The 15,402-nt window shown below is 48.9% G+C and overlaps 1 protein-coding gene across 1 annotated transcript in view; it reads left to right on the forward strand.

Moving 5' to 3' along the window:
- The window catches only part of LOC119397040 (activating signal cointegrator 1 complex subunit 3), a 623,467-nt gene that overhangs the window by 434,313 nt on the left and 173,752 nt on the right, over positions 1–15,402 (forward strand). The window contains exon 27 of the mRNA XM_037664465.2: positions 10,355–10,492. Coding sequence (XP_037520393.1) covers positions 10,355–10,492 — 138 coding nt within the window. The remainder of the gene's footprint in view (positions 1–10,354; positions 10,493–15,402) is intronic.

Below are 15,402 nucleotides of genomic sequence, written 5' to 3' on the forward strand. Positions count from 1 at the left end.
ACAAACACCTTCGCAGTAAAATAAGACGCGTTGTCTGTTATCAACTACTCAGGGAAACCAAACCTGGTGAAAACCTCCATCAACTTATCCAAGATCACTCGAGCCGTCAGCTTTCTAAGAGGGAAAAGTTCTAGCCACTTAGTGAAGTGATCCGTGACCACCAGCAAGAATTTGTTTCTGCTAGGAGTTGTGGGGTACGGTCCCATTACGTCACATGCCGCGATTTGCCAGGGAATCTGGCTGTTGATCGGCTGCATGAGGCCGGGCGGTCGTCCGCCTCGGGGCTTGACGCTTTGGCACACGTGGCATGAACGGGCGTAACGAATCACATCCCGCTTCATTCCTGGCCAGGTAGCGAGGCGACACAACTTAGCATAAGTCTTGGGGCCGCTCGCATGCCCAGCAATGCACGAGTCATGAAGTGCTCCTCTCAACTTGCGCGGTATCACGACCTTGAATTACTCACCTGTGTCATCGTCGGATGGGATGTACCTCAGCAGGACGCCATCAGAATCCAGCGCGCTCACAGCATTACCAGCTGTTGCCGAGCGCTCCGCACCGACAGCAATACCGGCTGCCCCCGTGTGCGCGGTGGCCTCGCCACCCGGCTCCCGGAGCCCGTCGAACACCTTTCGACAAAACGGATCTTTCTGCTGAGCTTCTAACAGCTCCCTTCTGCTGAAAACAATCCCCGCGCTAACGACAGCCTCTACGTGGTTCACGCTTATGCCTTGAATCTGACGTTTGTTCTACTGTTTCCGTTAGCGCTACTTCGAGTGTCTCGCTCTCAGTCCGTTCCGGGTCAGTCTCGTGACGGACTGGAGCACGCAATAATGCGTCGGCCGCGGCATTGTTCTTGCCCTTGCGGTAGCGTACGGTGAAGTAACGCTGCAGAAGCAATGCCCAACGAGCCAGGCGGCCACTTGGTTCGTTCAAGCGCCTCAACCACGTGAGCGCCATGTGGTCTGTCTCAATAACAAACGCCACTCCGTCGATGTAATAGTCAAACTTACGGAGAGCGAAAACTATTGCGAGACACTCTTTCTCTGTTACCGAGTAGTTCCTCTCCGCCGGCGTTAACGAACGGCTCGCGAACGCAATCAGTCGGAGGGCACCTCCATGCTCCTGAAGCAAAATTGCTCCTAACCCCAGGTCGCTTGCGTCTGTTTGAATCACAAACTCCCTGTTCAAATCGGGTAGCTGCAGTTCAGCCGCGTTAGCCAGCAACTTAGTGAGGCGACGCAGTGCGGCCTTCTGCTCTTGACCCCAAGCCCAACGCTCGCCTTTCCTCAAGAGCTTTGTCAAAGGCGCCTGCACTGCCGCGCAGTCTGGAATGAATTGGCGATAGAAGTTCGCCATCCCCAGAAAGCGCCTCAGCTCGCCGATGTCTTTTGGCGACGGATAGCTGACTATCGCTTCAAGCTTACTTTTATTCGGCAAAATGCGACCCTCGTCAAGCGTGAATCCCAACAATGTTATTCGGGTCGCCGCTATCTGAGCTTTGTTCGGGTTCAGAGTGATGCCCGCAGACCTCAACCTTTCTAGAACGTCTCTTAAGTGGCGCAAGTGCTCATCGAACGTTTTCGAGTAAACCACTATGTCGTCTAGATATGCGAGGGCGTGCTGCCACTTTGCATCTCCCAGAACTTGGTCCATTAGCCTCTGATAAGTAGCGGGAGCCCCCACCAAGCCAAAAGACATTCTCCTAAATTGGAAAAGTCCCCTGTGGCATGTGAAAGCTGACTTCTCTCTGTCCCGCTCGTCCATTTCGACCTGAAAATATCCACGACTAGCATCGAGCGTCGTAAAGTACTTCGCCCCGCCTAGGTTGGATACTATCGATGAAATGGATGGAAGAGGGTATGCGTCCTTCTTCGTAACCTCGTTCAGCCTGCGGTAGTCTACACAAAGGCGATAAGTATCATCCTTCTTTGGAACTAGAACCACCGGGAAACCCCGTGGGCTGTTTGACCTTTCGACCACGCCTGTGTCGATGAGTTCGTCCAAGGCGGCGTCGAGTGCTTTCCGCTTGGTCAAGCTAATTGGTCGAGGATTGCATTTCCAAGGTCGTGCGTCACCCGTATCAATTGTGTGCTTGACCAGCGTAGTGCGGCCCGGGCGGCCAGTGAAAATCGCGTCGTACTCGTACAACAGCGACAACAACTGCGCCCTTTCCCTTTCTGGCATGCTGTGTGCTTCTGCCAAAAGCGGGTGCACTGACCTTCCCTGTACCGTGGCACATTTTTCTGGCGGGGTTACTCGCTTACTCCGTGCGCTTTCTTCCTCTCTCACTCGCGCTGCTCCCTGCGATTGGCATGCCGTTGTCAATGCGGGTGCTTTCGAGAAAAGCTTTAGCACGTCTCCGTCACGCTCTCGGTAACCCCCTCTTGCAATGTCAATGACAATACCTGACTTGGCCAGAAAGTCTCGACCCAGGATTAGAGGCATTGACAAACCAGGAAGATGGACAAAGCGTTGTCGCCTCACGCGTCTTTCCCAGCGGATCACAAGTCTAGCCGCACCGCTCGATTGCGCTGTGCCCGAAGCAAGGCGGAAGCTAGGTGGTGTTGCTTTGTCTCAAGCGGATATTGTTCTCGCAGAGATGGTGCAACACCTCGTCCCCAAATAATGAAGCGCTTGCCCCAGTATCCAAAAGTGCTACAAACTTCTTTCGAGCTATCGTTAACTCGATTAACGGTGCGGGTGAGTCTACGGCATCACCTGTGCGTAGGGGTTCAAAGCGCGGTGTGACAGCTCCCAACCGCGCGGTACGTGCTCATCAGCGAACGATGCTGACGCGTTACCCCTAAACGCCTCTGAACCGACCGCGCCACCGTTCCACGCGCAGCGAGGCTCGAGTGACTGCGCTGCGGGTGGAGGCGGGCGATACGCTCGCGCCGCGAGGATGTCCCCTTGTATGCGCTTCGCTTCGGCGGCGAGCTCTTCTAGGTCTGCGAACTTGCATCCGCTGAAGTGAGCCGCAAAAGTCGGGTGCGCTTGCCGTGTAACGCGCTCGACTTTCTCCGCGTTGGTGGCGAGAGGGTTAGCGAGGCGATAAAGTTCGTCCATCGCCCGTACGTACTCCAGCAAGGATTCGTCCGGATGCTGGGTGCGAAGCTCCAACTCCCTCCTCAAACGCCACTCGTAATTCGCCGGAAGGAATTCGTCGCGGAACTCTTCTAGCGTGCGGGCGCGATGTCCGGTCAGTCGGAACCATCGAGCCGCTTGCTCTGTCAGCGACACCGGGACCACACGCGCGAGAAGTTCGGCGTCGGGAAGCCCCATTGCTTGCTGAGAGTAGAGCAATCGGTCGAGATACTCCTTTGCGCTCCTGCAGTCGTGGTAGCCACTGTAGGTAGGCATGTCTACCTTGACACGTGGTCCCGCACTTTGCGAAGGAGGCTGCGCTGTGTTTTGCAATGCGCTGGCTAAGCTCTGCATAACTGACAGCGCATTCTGCAAGAGTACCTCGCTCGAGGGCACACTATTGCCCGAAGGCGCGACCACATCTGCGGCTTGTGCCGAAGCAACATGTGGCGGCATCTCGCTGTTCGCGTCGCGAGGTGACGGGGCGCCGGCGCCCGGCATGGCGCTCTCCGTCGTAGGCCTGATCCCTCCTAACGCGGTCGCTGCAACACCTTGGTTGTCCCGCGTGAAACAACCAAAATTTACGCTGTCGGAAAGTCCAAACAATGCCCCCGCGTTAGCCATAGGATCGACATTCTGCGACGCGACATCAGACAACATGAACAAATCCTGGAATTCAGACATGCCCGTTGTCCTACGTTGACGGAGCGTCGGTAGTCGCTCGCGTCCACAAAACTAGCCGCGTTGCCAAATTCGTTAACGTTGGGCGCCAGATGAAGGGGTCCGCTCTACGTACGGCTGGTGCAGAAGCCTAGCTCCGGTCCCAGCCGCAAATAGTCGTACCGTGTCAACGTCCCCTTCCCGTAGCACGCGTCATCGCAGCTACGACGGGTTCGGGCGAATAAGGCAACAGGCTAGAACAACAAACAACACTTCATTGCTACGCTAGCAATAACGCGTAAATGTCGCGTAGAGGGATAGTCCGCTCTCGTAGAAAACAAAGGGTAACGCTTACACCTTCGGTCGATGATCGGCTGGCGGGTCTCGGGGCGGTGAGGTGTTACCTCGCAGGTCAGCAGGGCACGAGCGTCATCTGTGCAAGGGGAGTGCCAAGTACACATGGACGTTCACAAGGGAGAAGTGCAAGTGCATTAACTTTTTTATTTTGCAGGAGACATGCCACTGGTAAATTTGTGGATGTTGTGCTTGACCAACGTTACTAGATTAGCTTGACATCGGGGCACGCTTTTGGCATTCGCTTTAACGCGGTGGTGTGATGCCTAATAATAACGTTTAATTATTAAGATAGTAGGTAGTCTACGAGTATGAAAGCAACTAAATACAAAATGTCAGTTATAGCGAACCACTGTATGCCACGCTAAAGTGCGCATTGCAAATAAGTGCTAATTGCGGAAATAGATTATCGTTCAGCTGCTCAGAAGGCGCTGTTGCCCCTGCGTACAGCTCGCGACAGTAGGCGCGCTTTAAATGCACCTAATGTAGGCGCGTCACAATATCCTTGTAACTGTGGCGTCTGCGTGTGTAACTTTTATATGCCATGGGAGTGGCTGCCGCGAGCGCGCCGACGGTAGAAGAGAACGATGGACACGGACACGCTCACAGCTCGCGCTCAGTGGCCGTTGACAGTGAGTGGCGGCCGAGTCTTGGAATGATAAAGACGTGTTGCTCAGTGTCTCGTCCTCGTCTCTGAGGGGTTCTGCGCGGCGGCTGGCCCAGACCCCTACCACGGCCGCTGGATCCAGCGGCCGTGCCCCTACAATGCAAACACAGGCGGTCTTAGAACAGCTCAGAACACGCTGCTGCCACTGGACGCGTGCAGCTCGCGGCAGAAATTACTAAAGTTGCCCCTCAGCATACACCCGTGGAATGCACATACGTTCGGCCAACTGAAGATACCTTTGTCACGCTGGTATCCACGAATTTCTGGCGAGCGAAGCATTGTTGATATATGGAGAAGCACTCAAGAGGGCACACATTTATCATTTTTATAAAGTGACGACACGACGTACCAAAGAATTCGCGAAGGTGTTCACTTCAGCCTGCATGACGCCCCACAAATTATGTAGTGGCCTTACGTAAGCTTAAACACAGGCCGGTGGTTGTTCTTTGAAGACGACTGGAAGCAAAAGTACTCTCAGTAAGTTGACTGTGGAATTCAGGTTGTATTATTGCGGCCTTACCGCTGAATCCATCTTTGGGATATCTTTGACGTGAAGCGTATAAAAATAATAATAGTGTTAAAACACTATACAGTCAACTGCCGATTTTTCGGACTCCCTAGGGACCGCGAAATCGTCCGAAAAATCAAATTCATGCTTTTTTATTCAGCTGAAGCGGTCAAATCGCCCCAGCCACGTCCGAAATAGCTTTAATGCCTCCCAGTACAATTATCAGGCATTTTGGTGCGCGCCCAGGCTCTCGCAAATACATTCGGTACCTGCCGCGAACCCCGCTTAACTACGTACGTGCCAACCGCCACTTTTGCATCTCGTCATGAGCGCCGCTGATAACAGCAAGACGCGGAATAGATTACGGCTATCTCGCATGAAGCGTTTGTAAACGATGACGCGGAACACAGAAACTGTGGCGGAAGAGCGGACGACTCGTCCGGCTTTCTCCGATGCGTGTGCGCATGTAAACGATGCGCACACACATCGCCGAATCGCCGCCGATACGCAGCATTTGCTGCCGTGTCAAGCCGATCGTTTCTAGTTGTGTGCAGCACATCGCCAACTAAGCCGACGCCGTCACTTTACTGTTGCTGTATCGTACGCACGCATTTATCATGAAAGGGTTCGTGATGCGCACTTAGTTCCTGACCGCACACGGGCGCGGCAGTGCCGAGCTGGTTTCGTCCGCGAAGGCAACGCGTCTATGCGGCGCACTTGGCGGTCTCGCACAAAGACGCAGCAGGAATGGCGGCGCGGTGCAGTACGCATGCAACTGCGCTAGGCCACGTGCACTACCGAACAGTTAACTGAAGATGCTTATCGTAAGGGTTGTCAGCGATTAAGCCGTACTGGCGCGTTTGCCAGCTGCCGCCATCACGCCTCCGTGCATTTCCGCTGCTTATCCGTAACATCGCCGCAAGGCGCCGGGATAGCGGCCCCTTTGAATTTCTGGTCTGCTTCACCCCATAACGCTTCGGCATTGCGGCAAAGCTGACTTTCGGACTCTGCTACTGTCTCAAACAGATCGACTTGCGAAAGCGGCGGTTCGAACCTACGAGATAATAGACGCGGCAGAGGTGGGGGCTTCAAATAATGCCTTTCGGACCGGCAATTTGGGCAGAAAGTCTATGGGGCTGGTGACGGTGCCGTGAAAGCGTCCGAATTTTCGAGCATGTCCGAAAAATCGGGCGTCTGAAAAATCGGCAGTTGACTGTAATCCAACCCTCATGGTTCACGAGGGACCGCTCTCGGCCTGTTAATTAAGAACTTGCTTGCAACTCGATCTGTGCACGCACTGATCAAGTCAGCACGAGATCCGTGGCATTAGAACTCAATTCCACACACAAATTTTGTTAGATATGAGGCCAGTTATCATATTCAAAACCAATTGAAAGAAGCGAGGCACAAGAAGCTGCGATACCGAAATGGCAGTGTGGCCAAATTTAGGTTACGCTCGAAGGTGCGCGGGTGCACTGAGTTCAGCAGATGACAGTTGGCCTCTACCGGAAGTGAGTCATCTCTTTGAAAACTGGCAACAAAATTTTTCCATATTTCAGTCTGGTTATTTAACTACAACAGCTATTGTGCGCAGTGTCAATGGCAACAAGCGCATCTGATCAAAACACCACTCTTGATTTATGTCGGCTATTGGCCATTAAGGATGCTATGTCTCTTGCGACACGGCGAACCAGATCCGTAATGTCAGCCAGCAGACCGACGAGAGTGAGAGCCGGCCTCTGTTTGAAAAGAGGGCGCCTGATAAAACAGCAACTTCGCGCTCCGCTTGTAGCCTTTACGCGGCGCGCACGACTGCAATATTTGGCTGAGCAGTTCATAGCCATGTCAGCTTTCCGCAGGATGTGTTTTTTCAACAAACCCAAGGGGTGCTTCATGACGCCTTTAAATCACTAGAAATGCCTCAGAAACATGCAGCTAGCACCCGCGCCACGCAAGAAAAGACGCCAAGCACTCAATTGCTCCTCTCACTGGCGCTTCTCCGATGCCGGTGTTACAAACTCCTGCGGGCGGTCATTCATAGACAGGGACTAACAACAGCGCAACGGGCCCATCCATTGCATTTCCTCGGGGTTCACAATAGTGGAGCGCAGGATTTAGAACTACACCAATCGCTACACAGGAATGACATTTTGCTTCTTGTCGTCAAAATTGCCGCTCTTGTAACATGACACACAGACAGGGTTGCCACTGACTTTCGAGTAAATGTCGCCAAATGACGAGCAAAAATTGCCAAAAGTCGCCTTTTTTTTTTTACAAATTTCGCCGAAAAAGTTGCCATTCTAGATATGTGCGGCATACCTAGTAATAAAAATTTCCACTCACGTATAGAACCGCAGAATGCAGTACCATCCAAGGCGCTTAAATTACATAGACGCTTCTCAATGCCAGTCGTATCGCCCGCTTCACCATGGCAGTGCATGGTGCTGCTTCTCCGGCTAGCCGCAAGATGTGCGTGGTGGCGCAAGGGTGAATGAAGGAAACGCTTACGATATCCTTCCATCCCCGTCCGCTCGTTTCAAAGGTAAAAGTGTGGTAAAGCTTGGGCAAAAACCATGAAAGCGTAGTTTGTAGACAGCTTTACGTACCCTTATTTGAATTAGAAGGATTAAGAGGTTTATTGAACAGGAACCGACCATTAGTGAGTCTTACACCTTTTCACTGTGAACTCATATGATACAGGGCGCCACCGCCCCTTTCTTATAGTCACTTATATCTACACGTGTCAATCTGACGCGTGATTAATGAACAGGTAGACAATGTAAAATGTTATATAGCAATTGTTTTCATTGCACACGCTCACCGAGAACAGTGGAAAAGGCCTTAAAGGAGCACTGACACAAATATTTTGCACCTTGTTAATTTTTTTTCAATAGATAGCTTATGCTCCACTTATCATGGCTGCAAACCTCGTTTGCGCGAGTGCACGACGGTCATTTATTTAGGGACGTTTTTAGAGCGCCCAGTTGCAGTTTCGGTTTCAAAGAGCACCGAGCTAGGCAGCACCCTCCGGCGGCCGGGAAAGCACAGCTGGCCATGTGAACACGCAAAATTGTGACGTAGGTGGCGCGCGAGCGTGGGTGCGGTGGGCGCCGAACCAGGTCAAGTGGCGCCAGTTATGGAGGATTAGAAACAACTAACAAACGCGTAGTCTATGTCCTCCGAGCATTCGGAAGCGCCCATTTCGACTCGTTAACCCTACGGCATCGATTATTTGACTATGGCTCTCAAAAACGGCGCCGAATCGGGACGAATACATTGCTGTCGAAGCTTAAGGACATGAATCTAAAGCAAATGGAAGCATCAGTTCGGAGCTTACACGCTACAGAGCGCACGGCAACCACTTGATAGATTCGAAGCGGGCGACAACCGCTTTTGGCAGTGCTGCCACGTTTTTCGGAGGCGCGAATGCCTCGCTGGTGAAGCTTGCCGTGCAAGTTGGACAGCTCTCGCGCATGCGGCGACGGCCGACGTTCTGCGGCACCGCGCAGTTGCGGCAGGCTAGCCGCTAGCGTGAGCGGGCCATAACATGTGCCAACGGGCACGACGAGCGAACAGCGGAAGAGAACACAACTAGCACACGCAAAGCCGCAGGCACGGAAGAAGAAAGGGCAGGTAGCACGGCACAAGCGCAAGGGCACAACCAGCCACCAGCCAACACAAACTTGTGACGTAAGTTTGTTTACACATCCGCCGCGTTGATGTCAGCGTCGCGAAGCGCTCGCATCTCACTCAGTCGCGCGGCATGCACTTTAAAATTGATTTTAAATATGTTCTAGGTTATATTGGCCCTTGATATTTCGTAGACGTTGTGCATGGCTCCACATACATCTATTTCACTCATTATCTCGCCTCGAAATTTTGTGTCAGTGCTCCTTTAATAAATATTTTTTTATTGCACAAATAGCCGCATATCCGCCTCTCTTCCCTATTCCAAAACAGTCTTTACGAGTTAAATTGGGGGTACTGCAACAGTGAATAAGTCGCCAAGCTATTCAGGACAGTTGGAGCTTTGGCGGAACAAATAGTCAGAACACGCGGCCAACCCGTCGTCTAGCCCCTTCAGAAGCGAAACTTTAGAGAAGCTTGAAGCGCCTAAAGCAATAAACTTATAGTCAAACATTGCCCCCTCGCGGTTTGCAAGGCAGTCCGCTAGAATGTCGCTGGGGGACGTTCTAGTACCTCCTGCATCTAGATGAATTGAAGAGATACAGACGAGTTACAGGACGAACATACCGAATGACGCGTAAGAAGAGAGAGAGAAGAAATAATAGAGAAGGAAAGTCATTTGGTGGGAAGACACTGAGCTTAGGATGCATAGCTCAGTGGAGACCTAAGCCGAAAATCGCCAAAAATTCGCCATGTCGCCATTCATAATTTTAGGTCGCCACAGGCCTCTCAAATTCGCCAATTTGGCAAAAAGTAGCCACCATTGGCAACCCTGCACGCAGACCCATTTTTATTTAGAATTCGAAAATTGGGTGCACTTTACATTCGATTAAGCACGGTGCAAGCAGATGCTGCGCTTTTACACTGTTCTCTTTCTAGCCTGTGCGCAGTGATTGAGCTACCTTGTCTAAAAAAGTGTCAGGGTGTAGTGACTGCCTTTAACCTTTCGATAGGTCGAAGTTCGCAAGGAGAATTGGGTTTACACGCATCATTTAGAAGCACTCTGATTTGATTTTAAGCAAATGATGCCATTAAATTTATTTTCCGGGTGTTGTATTGTTTTGAATATTAAAATTCCGGTGCGAATTTGATCAAATAGCAAACACTATCAAAAAAATATTCTAAAGTTGGAATATTCTGACACCCCTACTTTATGTTATTCTGCCCTTGTGTGCTTTGTTCATGGATGCGTTTTCTGAAGCTTGACTACTCTGGACACCCCCTTCTATCCAGCAAACTTTGATGCCCCTGAACATCATTTTAATTTTCGCTAACTGCTCTCAAACTGCCCACACATTTTGCGACTTTTGCAAGCACAGTTTCTTCGTATTGTCTCTCATTCTGACTTTTGGGTGCTGTATGTACATACTATTGGATGTTGGCGTTTGCAGATGGACTCTGTGATCCAGGGTGTGCATGACCAAAACCTCAAACTGGCCCTGGCCTTTGGCATTGGTCTTCACCATGCAGGCCTACAGGAGAAGGACAGGAGAATCGTCGAGGAGTTGTTTGTGAACCAGAAGATTCAGGTAATGTCTCTGTGTGCCTGCACACTTAGCTTGCTTAAGCTTTATGAGATGTAGCACCTAAGTATTTCAAGAGCTCAAGTAGTGAATGTGTCGATCCTAGAGGTCCAAGGAAACAGAATCGAACCCATTCGATAATGAACGAAGTAGCTCCACAAAAAGCAGCTGTATCAGTCTTCCATCATATGTCGACTCGCCTTCAAACAATATGAAGGTTAGTACAATAGTCTTATTACAAAGCATTAACAATTAACGCTGTGCGCATATCAAAGCTTTAACATAAATGCAATATGAACACCTGGCTTTGAATATTCACCCAAATACAGTCACTGACCAATCTTCCAGACTTGGCGGGGACCGCAAATAGTCCGAAAGATAGAACATTCCGAGAAATTTGTTGACTTGAAAATAAAGTTTATTTGGATTAGAGCAGCCTTAAAAAATATTTTAACATGCCCCGCTTCATGCTACGCTTGGAGGCGAGCAGATATGGTAGTACAGTCAACTGGCAATTTTTCAGACATGCTTGAAAATTCAGACGCTTTCGCGACACCGTCGCAAGCCCCATAGATGTCAGTGCATGAGAACGTCTGAAATTTCGGACGCTACAACTCTTCGACATCCAATTTTCTGGGCTTCCAGCCTAAATTTTAGGTGCAAAATGGCATTAAAGCCCCCACCTCTGCCACGTCTGTCATCTCATAGGTTTGAACCAGCACTTTCGTGAGTCGATCTGTTTGCGACCGTAGCAGTGTCTGAAAGTCAGCTTTGCTGCAATGCTTAATTGTTAAGGGGTCAAGCGGACCAAAAAGGGGCCACAGTGCGGTGATGCCTGTACGGATAAGCACCGAAAATGCATGGAGGCATGATGGCGGCAGGCAGCAAATGCGCCACTCCTTCACCCTTTGAGGATGGAATTTTTCAGTGAAATGCTCTCCAAAAATGTGTATTTGTTTTATTGCTGAAATAAATTCTTCAGACGATTCTGTTTAAGAAACAAATTGTCTAAATTTTTTGACAATAAAGTCATTAATGTTGTTACATACACATTGTTTCTTCGTGAGTAACAATATCCTAACAAAAGCACTTATACGATTTTTTATAAATAAAAATTGTGCGTTGTATTAAACGTAGCTCACAGACATACAAAAATTCCAAAGTACTTTTCCAGTAAAAAAAAATGTTCTTGCTCTAACACTAAAACCTTTTCAGCGTGTGATTGTCGGGATGTCACTCTTTCATCATCATCCAAGTGTGAACTCGTAAGTAAATCCTAGTCTGAGGAACTGACATCCAATGAATCTGATTCGGCACTTGGGGAATAGTCCACATCGGAAGAATCGCCGCTTGACTCACTAGCAGCAGAGCAACCAGCGTGCGCTTCCGTAGCGTAAGCGAACTGCGTGAGTGAGCACACGGAAGAAAATTGCACAGTTGCGTCTGGAAAGCAAAAGGAGTAAGAAAGCTATAATAATCGTTCGTCTTATTGCCAACAAGACGGAGTTAGTTTTTCCGAGTCCCCAAAACAGGAAACGCAACCACGGCGGCATCGTTTGTGTAATACATGTGTGGCTAAACCCTTTGGTGCTTGTTAGGTGATGCCATACATGTACGGCATAAACCCTCAAAGGGTTGATCAGCATCTTCAGCTAACTGTTCGGTAGTGCATGTGGCCTAGCACAGTTGTAAGCATACTGCACGCTTTTAATAGGCAAAAACACAAACGCGCTGCGCGCTGTTCATGCTGCTTCTTTGTGCGAGATTGCTAAGTGCGCCGCACAGACACGCTGCCTTCACCTGCGCCTTCTTAGAGGACCTTCACGAACGAAAGCACCTTGCCATCACCGCACCTGTGTGCGGTCAGGAACGGATTGGGCATTGCGGAACAGTTTCATTCCTTGCTGTGTACCGTGCGTACGGTACAGCAAGCAGTGACGGCGTCAGCGTGATAGTTTGGTGAGTTGGTATGAGTTCATGAAACGGTGTGACACAACACACTGACGATGATGACGACACAAAGACCAGCACTTGTCTTCGTGTTTTTCGTGGACCGTTTCATAATCATGGTATCGGCTTGGTTGGTGATGTGCACCCACATCACAAGTACTAGGAATGATCGGCTGGATGCGGCAACAAAGGCTGTGCGTCGGCGATTTTTGTACAGTAGTGTTTCGTTTCTGTGCGCACATTTATCGGGGAAAGTCGGACGAGTCATCCGCTTTTCCGTCACAGTGCCTTTGTGTTCCACTTCATCGTTTCCAAACGCTCCATTCGAGAGAGTCGTAATTTCTTCCGCACTTTGCTGATATTGGTGGCGCTCATCACGAGACGCAAAAATTGGCGGTTGGCACATAGTTAAGAGGGCGGACTCATCTTAGACATTTTTTTCTTTATTTCTCCATCAATTCTGATGAATCTGCACAGATTTGTGCAGCTTTTTCTGCTGATTTCAAATATGTAATTACTTTTCCTCTAACCCGTCTAGTTCCTAAGATAAGTTCAGCCCTTATTGTTTAAGGCCTAGATATAAATTAAGTGCTCAATTAAAAGCAAAATTTAAAATATGGGAATGTTCACTAATGACTAAACATTGAAACTATGCAAGCAATCTTTTTTGTTTGCTTTTCTTAATTATTTTAGAGCAGAATGAACTTTACGTTCTGAAAAGCACTTGGCATCCGGTTACAATTTTGATGACTAAATAATTAAAAAGGACTTTGCTCAAAATTCTGCTCCCATATTTGGATTATCTACATATTTGTGTTTCTGAGCAGTGAATAAAAGGTGTGAACAAAATGATGACAAGAGACGAGGACGTACGCCTACTAACCACTGGTTTTATTAGAAGAAAACGGGGACATATCTGTGCTCAAATCTTGTCGGCTTGAGCATATATATGTCGAATAAAACCAGTTGTTAGTAGGCGTACGTCCTCGTCTCTACTTGTCTCCGTTTCGTGACGCCGTTTATTCACTGCTCAAGTGCACCAACTAACTAGCCCAACAAAAAGTTTTAGTTTATTTGTGTTTCCATTGCAAGAAGAATTATTGTTGTACCTGCCCTAGATGCCAAGATGTATGGGCCTCAAAATTGAACGGTCATAGATTTACATTTTGAGAAAAGCGCAAAAATGAAATAGCACACTGTTCACTTTAAAGATAACCAGTAGAATGTGCATATTTTGCAGTGCAGACGCCAGAAATACAATCTGACTGCTGGTTAGTGCTGTAATGGCCCTTATTTAGTGCCAGCTCTTGGCTGTGGTATGCTTGAGATTAGACCCGGCCACTTGGTGCTTGGGAGGCTGGGTTTTGGACTGAGTTCTACCAAGCTGCCTAACAAGGCTCTCAAATGGCCACATTCATTACTACATCTGCATCGACAGTTTCAACCATAAAGAGTGAAGCATGCTGTTCCTTAGATGCCAAATAAGTGAATGAAGGCTTTCATTTACCCCTTTGACACATTTCTAGAAGCTCTATTTCTGACAAGGTGCTCATAAATTAATACCAGAGCTATGGACACATGTGCTGGCAAATTATAAAGATGCTTCGAAGCAGGCTCCCCATTTTTTGCTGCTGCTGCTGCAAATTGGCGGCACCAAGAATCTGGGCAGTCAAAATGATATTACAAAAAAATCACTGCATCCTGGAGTATGAAAATTTGCAGGCACTTAGAAAAATGCTTGCTGAAACCAGAAATGTCATTTTCAAAAAATGGATTTTTTTTTTTTAATTTCTCAGTCCCAAAGACCAGTCTGCCCCCTTAAAGGGAAGCTGAAGCACTTTTTAAAAGAAATGACATTGGAGTGTGTAATCATAGTTTGATCTCTGCCGAATTCGAAAACCAATGTAAGAGTTCACAGAAGTGAATGCAAATAGCATTTCTTGGCAAAAAACAGCGGCTGCAGCCGCAGGGCTTCTTGAGATGCTGAGCGAACGTGGCGACGTCATCTTCGATGTGCCGCGTCATCGGCAACATCAGCACTGTTAAAGCATTGCCTTCGCGATCAGTTCCACTAACGCATGCAGCCGGAACTAGTCACGGAAGCCATGTTTGGAGGTACGGCGAGGCTGCATGGCTCCGCCAAAGTTTCCGACGATGACGTAGTTCCGGTTAATTCGTTTCTGCACCGACACTTTCGGCGGGTTCGCGTGGGCGGAGCATGACAAACTTTTCTTTCACGTATTTTAAAGCTCCTGCTGCCACGACAGCAGAAAAAATTACACCATTGTCGACAATACTGTTGGTCCTTGTTAACAACAAAGTTTCACCGACTTCTAAAACCACTTTAGCTTCCCTCTAAGCGAAGTTCGTGGCAAGTACCGAATGTATTTACATGAGCCTGGGCACTCCCCAAAATGCCTGATAAGTGTACTGAGAGCAGTGTTGCGAAATGGGCGCCTCCATTCCATTCCAATTCCATTCCAGGGAATTAGAACTTACCACAATTCCATTCCTTTCAGTTCCTCAGAATGAAAAATACGTGGCCCATTCGCACTCCAGGAATGGCTGGGAAGCTCAATTCCATTCCTGTAATTCCTCAATGTAGGAAAGGCACCTTGATAGTTTTATCGAGTTAAGAATGAACATGAAGCTGATGCCATCAGATGCATTAGGAACTGGAAAAGTACGCAAAACACATTACCAAGGTCAAATGATAGTAGCTTGGTGACGTATCTCCTGCAGTACAACCACCCTACTAATTCCGATAGGGGCAGTAATTCCGCTGTAGTTCCGCACGACGGATACTAACGGCACAACAGAGACAAACTTCGGAGTAACACAGTCTATATAAGGACAGAATTGTGGTTGCTTATAAATGTACGGTGCTTGTAATCAGCCAAGCCATTTTGAAAATACTGCTTTATTGTTAAATCCGAGGCTCTCACTTACTAATATTTGAAGTCTGA

Source organism: Rhipicephalus sanguineus, chromosome 6 (genome assembly GCF_013339695.2).
Source record: "Rhipicephalus sanguineus isolate Rsan-2018 chromosome 6, BIME_Rsan_1.4, whole genome shotgun sequence".
Taxonomy (NCBI): Eukaryota; Metazoa; Arthropoda; class Arachnida; order Ixodida; family Ixodidae; genus Rhipicephalus; species Rhipicephalus sanguineus.